The sequence below is a fragment of the Octopus bimaculoides genome, chromosome 1 (assembly GCF_001194135.2).
Source record: "Octopus bimaculoides isolate UCB-OBI-ISO-001 chromosome 1, ASM119413v2, whole genome shotgun sequence".
Lineage (NCBI taxonomy): Eukaryota > Metazoa > Mollusca > Cephalopoda > Octopoda > Octopodidae > Octopus > Octopus bimaculoides.
In genome coordinates, this window is record NC_068981.1 from 95,788,113 (window position 1) to 95,800,023 (window position 11,911).

The 11,911-nt window shown below is 34.9% G+C and overlaps 1 protein-coding gene across 2 annotated transcripts in view; it reads left to right on the plus strand.

The window, feature by feature from the left end:
• The window catches only part of LOC106876022 (dynein axonemal heavy chain 10), a 187,264-nt gene that overhangs the window by 81,045 nt on the left and 94,308 nt on the right, over positions 1-11,911 (plus strand). For both annotated transcript variants that reach the window (XM_052968399.1, XM_014924396.2), the window contains exons 39-43: positions 1,081-1,338; positions 3,565-3,766; positions 5,019-5,296; positions 7,046-7,198; positions 9,986-10,311. In XM_052968399.1, coding sequence (XP_052824359.1) covers positions 1,081-1,338; positions 3,565-3,766; positions 5,019-5,296; positions 7,046-7,198; positions 9,986-10,311 — 1,217 coding nt within the window. The remainder of the gene's footprint in view (positions 1-1,080; positions 1,339-3,564; positions 3,767-5,018; positions 5,297-7,045; positions 7,199-9,985; positions 10,312-11,911) is intronic.

The following is an 11,911-nucleotide window of genomic DNA, read 5'->3' on the forward strand; positions in this document are numbered from 1 at the left end:
ATGTTGCTGCACCTCTTATGTGTCCATAGCTTGCACCGGGTACATCTTATAGAGTTACTACCTACTCCTTTTCTACATACTGAGCAGGGCCATCTACCTGAAGGGGTTTGTGTTTTATCTACCTTCCTACTTATTAGGATTTTGGTTTTAGCTAGGTTGACTCTAAGGCCCTTCAATTCTAGACCTTGCTTCCACACCTGAAACTTCTCCTCTAGTTCTGATAGTGACTCCGCAATTAGGGCAAGGTCATCAGCATAGAGGAGCTCCCAGGGGCAACCTGTCTTGAACTCCTCTGTGATTGCCTGGAGGACTATGGTAAATAATAGGGGGCTGAGGACGGAACCTTGGTGGACCCCTACCTCTACCCGGAATTCATTGCTGTACTCATCGTGACATAGTAATGCTGTGTGTGATGTTTGGTTGTGTTTTATATACTTTGTTGTTGCTGATAAAGTCCATTGGAATAATTGAAAGCAGTTACTGAATTTAATAGCTCTAAGCTTTAACTACTTTAGATATGTAACTACAGTCAGAGAGTGATTGCTTGGTAGAATTGGTTGAGTCATGAACCAAATGCTTTGCAGTATTTAGTTGTATATCTTCACACCCTGAATTCAAATTCTATTTTGGCTGACTTTGCTTTTCCTCCTTCCGAGGTTTAATAGAACAAGTACCAGTCAAGTACTGGGTTAACTGGATCAACTGCTCCCAGCACATAATTTTTGTCCTTGTACCTAAGTTAGAAATCAATATGTATTTGTAGCAAAGTATTCTTTATTTCATTATAGGGACACAAACCATTGATACCTTCATCAACTTCACCTGCTAAAGCATCTGCTATTTAAAAAATTGTGTGTGTGTGGTGTGTGTGGTGTGTGTATGATATATGTATGTATAAATGTACCTTGTTTTGTCAATGCAGAGAAACAGTGATACGAGTGATACTTAAATTATAGGATACAATGTGCAATGTGTTGATGTGATTTGAAAGATTATGAAGATCTTATCTCTATATGTTGAACTACTAATATTTACTTGTGCTATATACCCTTTCTATTTCTGATTTCCCTGTTATTATAGGTATTTGACTTACAGTATGCTTCCCCAGCCACTGTTTCTCGCTGTGGAATGGTTTATGTTGACCCGAAAAACTTAGGCTATCAACCCTTTTGGGATAGATGGCTGAATGCTCAGACCAATAAGTTCATGAGAGATGAGTTCAGGCAGCTTTATGGAAAATATGTTGGTACTTGTATTGAGCTAGTCATTGAAGGACTATCAAGTGGAAAACCTGTGGAAAAACTGAAAACTATCCTTCCTCAGACAAATCTTAATATGGTAAAATTTCTTTTTCTTTTTCTGTTTACATAGCTTATCTTTGTGTTCCACTGTCAGCAGTGAGCCAGACTAGTTAGGTCATATCTTGTTTGATTTTCCATTATCCTACCAAAATTGACTACTGCCTTCTAGTAGCAGTAATATACTGTAGATTCAATATCCCTTTTCCAGTGAAATTCTCCTCATACCTACTTGTAAGAAACCACTATATTTTAAATGGTTTATGAATTAGTGAATTAGGCCAGATACTTAAAAAGTGTCTTAAGTTTGGTGCTTCAAAGTTTTGAATTTAAATCTGTAAAAGATATAAAATTAAATCTTGTAGAATTGTGTTGTATCCTTAAGCTAGCTATTCTACTTGCTTCAATTTATCTATCTAGTTGAAAATCAATAGCTATTTTTCATTGTATTAATTGCTGTTAAGAAGAGTTGAGCTTTTGTATGAAATTTAAGTAAATCACTTCAACTTTTTAGTTACTAAACAAAAGATTGGTATTTTATGGATGGATAGTGATGGATATTAAGTATTGTCTTATTTAATGAAAATGGGTTGAACTTGAATGCAGGATGAGAAATGTACTGTGCGTGAGAAGACCCGGCAAGCCAAGTAAGATCGTTGCCAGTGCCCCTGGACTGGTTCTTGTGCGGGTGGCACATGAGATGCACCATTTTGAGCGTGGCCGTTGCCAGTACCGCCTGACTGGCTCCCATAGGATTTTCGAGCGAGATCGTTGCCAGTGCCCCTGGACTGGCTAGTGCGGGTGGCACATAAAAGACACCATTTCGAGCGTGGCCGTTTTCGTGCGGGTGACACGTAAAAGCACCCACTACACTCTCTGAGTGGTTGGCGTTAGGAAGGGCATCCAGCTGTAGAAACTCTGCCAAATTAGACTGGAGCCTGGTGTTGCCATCCAGTTTCACCAGTCCTCAGTCAAATTGTCCAACCCATGCTAGCATGGAAAGCGGACGTTAAACGATGATGATGATGATGATGATGATGAAGAGTACCAATTTGTAACTGTTTGTTTTCAAAATTGATGTAAATGTAGTGTTCATATTCCAATGATAGACAGCAAAATATTCTTTAATATCATTTTGTTACAATCCATTCGATCTAAATACATTCTATTGCTGATCATAATGAACTTAAACTTTTGTATTTATTAAGAACCCCCCCCCCCCATTTAAGCAATTTTTATTACATCTATTTACATTCTGTTGGTAAAAGTCCTTTCTCTACATTAATAATGGTCAGTTTATTGTAGGATTTGATCTTAGAATGGCACTAAAATGTATCGTTCAGTTTTCCTGAAATTGACTCCTCATTTGCAGCAAAGCAAATTTTACGTAAAAACCCAAAGTATTTTATTGAAAACTTCAGTGTAGTGACCAATTAATCTTAGATCTGAACTTTGAACCACTGTAATTCATTTGTTGTGAGGCAATCAATACATCTTCCTTGAGTGTTAAGTTCAAAGCAATTATTACATAAAACCTGGAATATGAAAGTTTTAATTATGAAAGATTTGAATGTAACACTTCATTTGCTGCTATGAGTTATACTTCCTGATAATATATTCTGATAGCTCAATGTAGCAACCACAGAGGAAGTAAATATCTTTGCTTTAATGCCAATGATGTCATATCAACTGTTACATGTTTGATCAGTTACAAAATATAGAAAACATCCACCTAAGGCAGTGCACCATGTTATCATAAGTATTCTTTTGTTTTTTTCTTCTTTTTCTTCTTTTACTTATTCAGTCATTTGACTGTGGCCATACTGGAGCACCACCTTAAAGGGTTTTTTAGTTGAAGAAATTGACCCCAAGACTTATTCTTTGTAAGCCTAGTACTTAATCTATCAGTCTCTTTTGCTGAACCACTAGTTTGCAGGGATGTACACACACCAACATCAGTTGTCAAGTGTGATAGTGGCTGGACAAACACAGACACAAAGACACATACACATAAATATATATATATATATATATATTTGATAGACTTCTCTCAGTTTACATCTACCAAATCCACTCACAAGGCTTTGGTTGGCCTGAGGTTATAGTAGAAGACACTTACCCCTCCCCCCCAAGATACCATGCAGTGGGACTGAACCTGGAACCATGTGGTTGGGAAGCAAATTTCTTACCACACCGCCACACCTTCAAAAAATTATGACTTCAAAAAATCATTGAGTTGCTGACTTTATGACTTATCTTTTTATAGGTCAAACAATTAACAAAAATGCTTGATGCTCTCACAACTGAGGAAATACTTAATACTGATGTTTTGGAAGCTCAATTTTTGTTAGCATTGTATTGGTCAATTGGTGCTTGCATTGTTGATGATCACAGATCAAGGTTTGATGATTTTGTAAAAGGTGTTGCTTCTTTACCATGTTCTTCATCAGGTGATTTGGCATCAGCAGGTAAGAGGATTTTAAAAAAATATTTTGTAATTTCAGGAAGAGATAAGAACTGCATTAGCTGTGAAAATGGGAAAACTGCATAAGGATGTTAGATTTGATATTAGTTTAATGTTTGCTAAGTAGTAGTTGCAGAAACAAATAGACAAGGAAATAGTTTCAGGGATATGCAGTTCTGGGAAAGAATAATTTGTTAATATTAAGCATAGGGTTTTAGAGAGAAATTCAGAAAGATAGCCATTCCCAACCCATTCAATAATTATGAATAGCATTCAGCAAGTAATTTAAATGGTAAGGAACCATTGAAGAAGCTGTAGTAGAAGTAAAATAATGGCATGTTTTAATTGGTAACTATTTATTGAATCTAGGTCTTTATGTGTCACAATACTACTAGTAAAAATATTTCTTAATCATGCACATACCTTCTTTTGATAATAGACTGTTATATAGTGAAAGTTTTGTTTGTACTATGATGATAACAATCTATCTATCTATCTATCTATCTATCTATCTATTTATCTATCTATCTATCTATCTATCTATCTATCTAGCTATCTATCTTTCATACACACACATTTTCTCTTTCTCTCTCTCTTAACATTAACAACAACAACAATGGCAACTTGTCTTTATAGTGAAAATCTTTTCTTAAAGTATGTGTTGCATTGTTTCTATGTTGAAAGTCATATAGAAACACACAGTTGCACACACACAAATGACTGAAAGATTAACTAGCTATAGTGTTACATAGTGCAAGTCATTTTCTCTTTTTTGAAGCTGTGTTGCCACACATTGCATTGTCTCTATGTTAAAAGACATACAGAAACACACAGACACACACACAAACAATAAAAAAAAGAACAACTACCTACATTGTTATATAATGAAAGTCTTTTTTTTGAAACTGTATTATGTTGTGCTGACAGACTTGCATTTAAAATTCCCGTGTTTTTAATCAAAGCTTATTAGTTACTATGGTGACAACACTACCTATCTATCTATCTTTCACACAAACACACACACAGTATTTCTTTCTCAACAAAAACATTTTCTCCCCTTCTTTCCCTCCCTCTAATAGATGTTGTGACAGACAGACAGATAAAAATCTACTTCTCTTTCATAATATAAGATGTTCAGGAATGTAAAGAGAGATGAAGAATTCTTTGTCAGTAAATTCTGACTATATTTTTGAGCTCTTCAAATTTCACTTTTCTGAACAATGACTTGTCTAAAATGTCACTGTTAATCTTTGCAGGGGAAATCCCAGAGTCAGACAGCACTTTATATGAATTTTTCTTTGATCCTGAGAAACGAAATTGGATCCCTTGGTCCAAGAAAGTACCCCAGTACATTCATAACCCAATGGTAAAATTTAGGGAAATATTGGTGCCTACTGTTGATACTGTCCGCTGTACTTGGTTGCTTCAGCTGATGGTGGATATCAAACAACCAGTAGTTCTTGTTGGAGAGACAGGTACATCAAAAACTGCAAGCATATCAAACTTTCTGAGGTCCCTAGATACTGACACCCACGTGAGTAACAGATGTTTTTCAAATGTCCTCCTCCTCCTCATCATTATTAACGTTTTTGTTAACATTAAAGTATGATAGATACAACAATAAGGATTGATGACTTTCTTTGTTGTTGTGTGTGCCAGTTAACGAAGGACTGCTATAGATGGCAAGATGCTGTGAGCACAGGGATAAGGTGGGGGGAAACCTGGATGTAAAATTGTGATGATGGTGATGGCTAGTAGCACCAAACAGAAAGGCTTGATCATAATTCTCTTCATCTTCATGAGAATTTTGGCAAAGACAAATACTGATGATGGCTACCATTATCACTACTGCTATTTGCATTGTCATATTATTATTATCCCTATCAACAGATACTAGAATATGTAAAGCATCAGGTTAAATGCAATTCAGTAGTTAGTTTCATTACTTTTTTGTTGTGAGTTCAAATGTTACTATTCATTCTTCTGGAGTTGTAAGATAAGTACAAGTAATATACTATATTTTTCTATTGCTTAGGGAAAAGAGGAAGAGGGGGATGATGATGGTGGTGATGATGATGATGATGACGATGATGATGATGATGATGATGAGGAGGAGGAGGAGTATCTTCTACCTATGCAGACCCTCCCACACAAATAAGAAAAAATACAGTTGATATTCAGACTGGAATTTTGTAGCTTCATACTTGCAGGAAAATGTTAGTTGGAGATAGGTTCTAGAAAAGTGAAGTTCTGAGGAGTCAGATTATGAGAGGTGTTTAAATGTGGCATTTGTGATGTGTAGGAGAAAAGAAGGGGAAGTGATAAGCAGCTTGTTAGTTCAAAGGATTAAAATCCATTATAGTTGTGGAAGAAGAGACATATACAAAAAAAAAAAAAATGTTTGTGAACTAGTAACTGTGCAGTGTTGGTGAGTAAATCTTTGTCAATTAGGTAATCATTTTTTGAGGATGCATCTTTGGATGTTGGTATGTTGGCCACTGTCCCAGAGCAGTACTCTAATGTAACTCCCACTTGTGCTTTGTGGGAGGCAGCTAGTTAATTACATCCCTGAAGTGCTTACCAGCACTTATTTTATTAACCCTGAAAGGATGAAAGGCAAAATTGACCTTAAAAGAATTTGAACTCAGAACATAAACCCAGAGGAAATGCCACTAAGCATTTTGTGTGGCATGCTAACAACGATTTTGCTAACTTGCTGTCTTGAATGAGTAGTGGTAGTAGTAGTAATGGTTTCAAATTTTGGCACAAGGCCAGCAAGTTCAAGGGTGAGGTTAAGTCGATTACATCGACCCCAGTCCTCAATTGGTACTTATTTTATTAACCCTGAAAGGATGAAAGACAAAGTGGACCTCAGCAGAATTTGAACTAAGAACATAAAGGCAGACGAAATGATCCTAAGCATTATGTTTGGTGTGCCAGGCTTGCCATCGTAGTAGTTGTAGTAGTAATAATAATAATAATTATTATTAACAGAAAGTTTTTGGGATGGAGAGAGAGGGAAGCTAGTTGTTGTGGTTGTTTGTTCATGTACAAAATTTAAGCCTTGACTAACATTCCATCCTATCTTTTTACATATTTATTCTATTTCCAATGTGGCCTTAATTTCTTTTTTAAGAGCAAAGTATGATTTAAGCACACTTTGGCTGCTATCTGTAGTAGGTCAAGCAACAGTATATAGGCCTCCCCATGGTCTTGAAGGTAGTGGTTGTAAAAGATGATATAGGGTGTTTGCAAACTATCTTTCATTCATATCTTTTTTCAGTTGTTGCTAAATATGAACTTCTCTAGTCGCACCACATCCCTTGATGTACAAAGGAACCTGGAAGCAAATGTGGAAAAACGGACTAAGGATACATATGGCCCTCCTCCAGGCAAACGACTCTTGATTTTCATTGATGATATGAACATGCCACAAGTAAGATGTTCTCTAGTTTTCAATTTTGAATTTGAACTTTATTTTAGGTTTCTACTTATGTTAATGCATGTAATAGTTACATAAGACATATAGTGGCAATACAGATGTGATAGATGTCCAGGTGTACTTAGCATGTATTTGTGTTCATGTGTTGGAGTGACAAGGACCATCTAGTCATTGTTGAGGATGACTGATGACTTATGCAATGACTTTGTTTACAGTGAAGAGTTGTGCACTGTCAACCTTACTTTTTCAACCATGACCATCTTCAATCCAGTGGCAAGATCAGGTCAAGATAATTAGGGATGGAGACATATGCAGTAGATGACCAAAATGTTTTACATGCCTCATATTGCTCTCTGTATTTCACAATGTGTTGCTGCAATTGCCTTCCCTCTGTTGAGCCATGAAGGTTTGTCTACCTATGCATGTGAAAATTGGATCCATTGGATTAAGCCTTCACATGCACAAGTAGGCAAGTCCCAATATGCTAATTGACCCATAGCTGGGACCCTCTGTGTGTGTGTGTATGTGTTTTACTGTCTCCTCACCTTGACATCAGATAATTTTTGTAAGCAAGTGTCACTGTCATGCAAGAGGTGCTCTTTGTTTCCAGTTTTCCAGGTAATCATGTGTGGATATGGTGAAATATTACCTTGCATGGAAACAGGTGAGGGTTGGCAACAGGAAGGGCATCCAGCTGTACAAAATGTCTGATCCATGTGAGCATTGAAAAGTGGTTGTTTTATATTCATGTATTTTGTAGATGAAGATATTTTCAAATGAGATGTCACAACTGTGAATTAGTTCTGTGTATGTACATATATTTGCTCAATTGCTACCATTTATCATTGACCGTTCCTTTGTGTTGATGTGCCATTTTCTATCACTAATAAAACTGTTGGCATTTTTGATGACACAAATATGCTAGTAGAATATGATGGAAAAGATTTATAATCATTTACCCACAGTAGTAGTTGAATAATATTCTTAAGGCTGTAATTTACTCATATGTAACATTTTTCAGAGCTTGTCACTAATTTAGTTCTTAACCAAATTGAAAACTGTTAACATTTTTGAAGGAAGCAGTTCCCTAGCTACATTTTGGCATTAAAAAAATTGAGATTTAGTCCAGTAGAAAAAAGTTTACATCAAAATTTGTAGCAACATTATAGGGGAGTAAGTAATGCTTCCAATCAAGTTTAGATCTAAATAACTTTTTTATTTTAAAAGCAAAATATATTTATCTTAGCTTCAATGATAGAAGAAAGCATGAGGAATTTTACAATTTTGGTCCCATACACCAAAAATCTGTATCCAAAAAGTTGTGAGGTAAAATATCATGAAAAAATATAAGGCAAAAAATTGCATTTAAGTATAATTAACTTTTTAAATTTAAAAACAAACCATATTTTAATTAAGTTTAAATGATAGAGCTCAATTCAAGGAATTTCATGGTATCAATCTCATGCAATAAAGTTTTAAAAGAAAAAAGTTACGAGTGTTTGTTTCTGAAATTTGAGGGTGATAATATAGTTCTATACTTTTTTATGAATATAGTTCTATAAAGGGACTTTTAATATATGTCACTGGCATCGTAAGAAAAAAATTGTCAACGACACCACTAATTGACACATTTGACACATTATTAATTAGCATAATAGTATAGCCTGGTAAAAAACATGGATTACATGGAAAGATGCAAGCAAGAGAAATAATATTCTTAAGAATATAAACCTGGAAAAGAACAGGGCTATTACACTTGGAAAAGTTCAGGACAAGTTATTACATCTGGTAAAATACAGAACAAGAAGACTTTTACTTAAAGTATTGCAGCTAAGGATAAAATTTGAATATTAAAAATTATTTGATTTTAATTTACAAAGTAACATTATAATTAAAAAAGGTACCATCATCATCATCATCATCATCATCGTTTAACGTCCGCTTTCCATGCTAGCATGGGTTGGACGATTTGACTGAGGACTGGTGAAACCGGATGGCAACACCAGGCTCCAATCTAATTTGGCAGAGTTTCTACAGCTGGATGCCCTTCCTAATGCCAACCACTCAGCATTTTGTTAAAATATTAACACACAAGAATACTTAAAAAATGAGAGCCAGAAGTACTAATATAGCTAAAGTTTTATGCAAAATAGAATATATATGGTAGGCAAATTCATTATGTAAAAAAATAGGCATTGGGTCAAGACTAAAAATGTGAAGATTTGGCAATAACTTAGGCAATAACTCAAGCAAATTTTACTGTGAATTTGTTGTTATAGGTAGATTTTACTGTTATATATAACTAATTTTTGTTTTATTCTATTTATTGTACTAATTATGTACTACTATATTTTTTATAACTTATTTTCAAATTTCTGATTATAAATAAATAATTAAAAACATGAATTTTTTTAAAGTGCAAAAAGATATATTTTGAGTTATTTTTTGATTTTTAATAGAAGTAACAAGTAATAACAAATAGAAGTAATAACTTGTAATAAAATTTTTAGTTTTAATAAAAGCTAATATTTTCTAAATCTAAATATTTTATTTGAAATTTTATACTTAGCTGCAATATTTTAAGTAAAAAATTTTCTTGTTCTGCACTTTAGCAGATGTAATAACTTGCCCTGTACTTTTCCAGGTTAAAAATCTTAAGAATGTTATTTCTCTTGCTCGCATTTTTCCATGTAATTAAAATATCAGTAGTTTAGAAAAAGATAGAGCATTGTTAAAGCATTAATAAACAATTTATTTTACATCTGTTTTACTATTTTATAGGTAGATACCTACGGTACACAGCAACCCATAGCTCTGTTAAAGCTTCTCCTTGAAAAAGGAGGGGTGTATGACAGAGGAAAAGATTTGAACTGGAAACAGATGAAAGATATTGGATATATTGCTGCTATGGGTAAAGCTGGAGGTGGACGCAATGAAACTGACCCTCGATTTGTGTCTTTATTCACTTCTTTTAATATGACTTTCCCGTCTGACGAATCATTGTATGGGATATATAACTCAATCTTAAAGGGTCATGTAAAGACATTCTCTCCAGAGATACATGAAGCTTCAGCTTCTGTAACAAAGATGACATTGGCTTTGTACAAGTAAGCTTCTTTTTTTTTCCACTTTTATAAATGACATTATTTTTTTTTTGAATATTGGTTTGTGAAGTTCATCACATATAGCTATAAAAATAGCATGTAAATATTGGGTTGAGAGAGCTTTTGGATAGCCTTCATCTTTTTCCATCCCAGAAAGTTTTCAACCCAGTTTTACATACTATTCTTTATAGCTGCATGTGATGAGCTTCAAGAATCACTATGCCAATAAAGAATTATTGCACATTTTCTTGAAAGCTTATTAAATTCTTTTGGTGTTAAATGACATTATATTTCTCCTAACACAACCCAGCTGTTATTGCATATCATTATGGATAATGATGCTTGTTATGTATGCATCTTTTATCTTTTACTTGTTTCAATCATTTGACTGTGACCATGCTGGAGTACCACTTTATATATATATATATATATATATATATATAAGTGAATAGACAAATGAAAGAAGGGCACTCAACAGGTTTATTGGGAGTTACATGTATGGATCAAAACAGTTTGATTCAAACTCCTTAGTACTCTGAGTTTCAAGCATGTGGCTAGTCTTCAGCCATTGAGTCTGAATGAGAGTTTGATTAGAGAGAATCAATGTTCACTGTTGGATGTTAGCCTGCAATTGATTGAGAAAGATCATGCGGTGTTGCAGTTTGATGTTGGCATTTCAGTGACAACAATTACTTGGAAAATACTGAATGGTGAACAGGAAATTGACCACATGGTCAACAGGTAAGTAGTTGTGTGGTTGGAGGGAAGTAGGAAGGGGCAGTGGATGTGGGAGTATATAAATGTATATATGTGCACATGTATATGCCCATATACCTGCGTGTATGCATCCGTACTTATATGAGTGTGTATGTGTGCTTAGATATACATTCATACATTCACACACATGCACACATACAAACACATGTGTGCGTGCATATGCACACACACACACACACATGCATGCACACTTTTGTCTCCATGTATATATGCACATGAGCATATGTACATACACATGCATACATGTACTCATGCATATGCACATGCATGCATGCATACTTGAGTGGTTATGTACAAAGGGTGAGAGTATGCAGGTAGACAGGCATAAAGAAGTGTTGGGGATTGGTGATTTGTGGTGCTGTTCATGGGAGTTAGCTTGTGATGGTGACCTTGATGCAGGCGGTGCTGGGGATATACCTCCTTAGTACCAGTGTGTGCGTTAGTGTCTGTGTGTGCGTGTGTTTGTGTGTGTGCATGTGTGAGTGTACATCTATGCACACATACACACTCATATAAGTACAGATGCATACACATACACATATATATATATATATATATATATATATATATATACTAGCAGAGGCACCTGGCATTGCTCAGGAATGAAATTGTTGCTTATATACTTGAAGAAAACAAGGCAAAATATGCTGTATAGAAATTTGAGGACATTCTGTAGATGGACTCTCAGATGAATGATGGCTGGGCGCCTCTCATGAATGGGGAAAATTGAAGATGTGCCAAAAAGCCTCATTGGTACTTGGAAACTTTTACGAAAATTAAAATGGGGATTAAATGAAAAAAATGATTTACGTGAATATCCTCACAA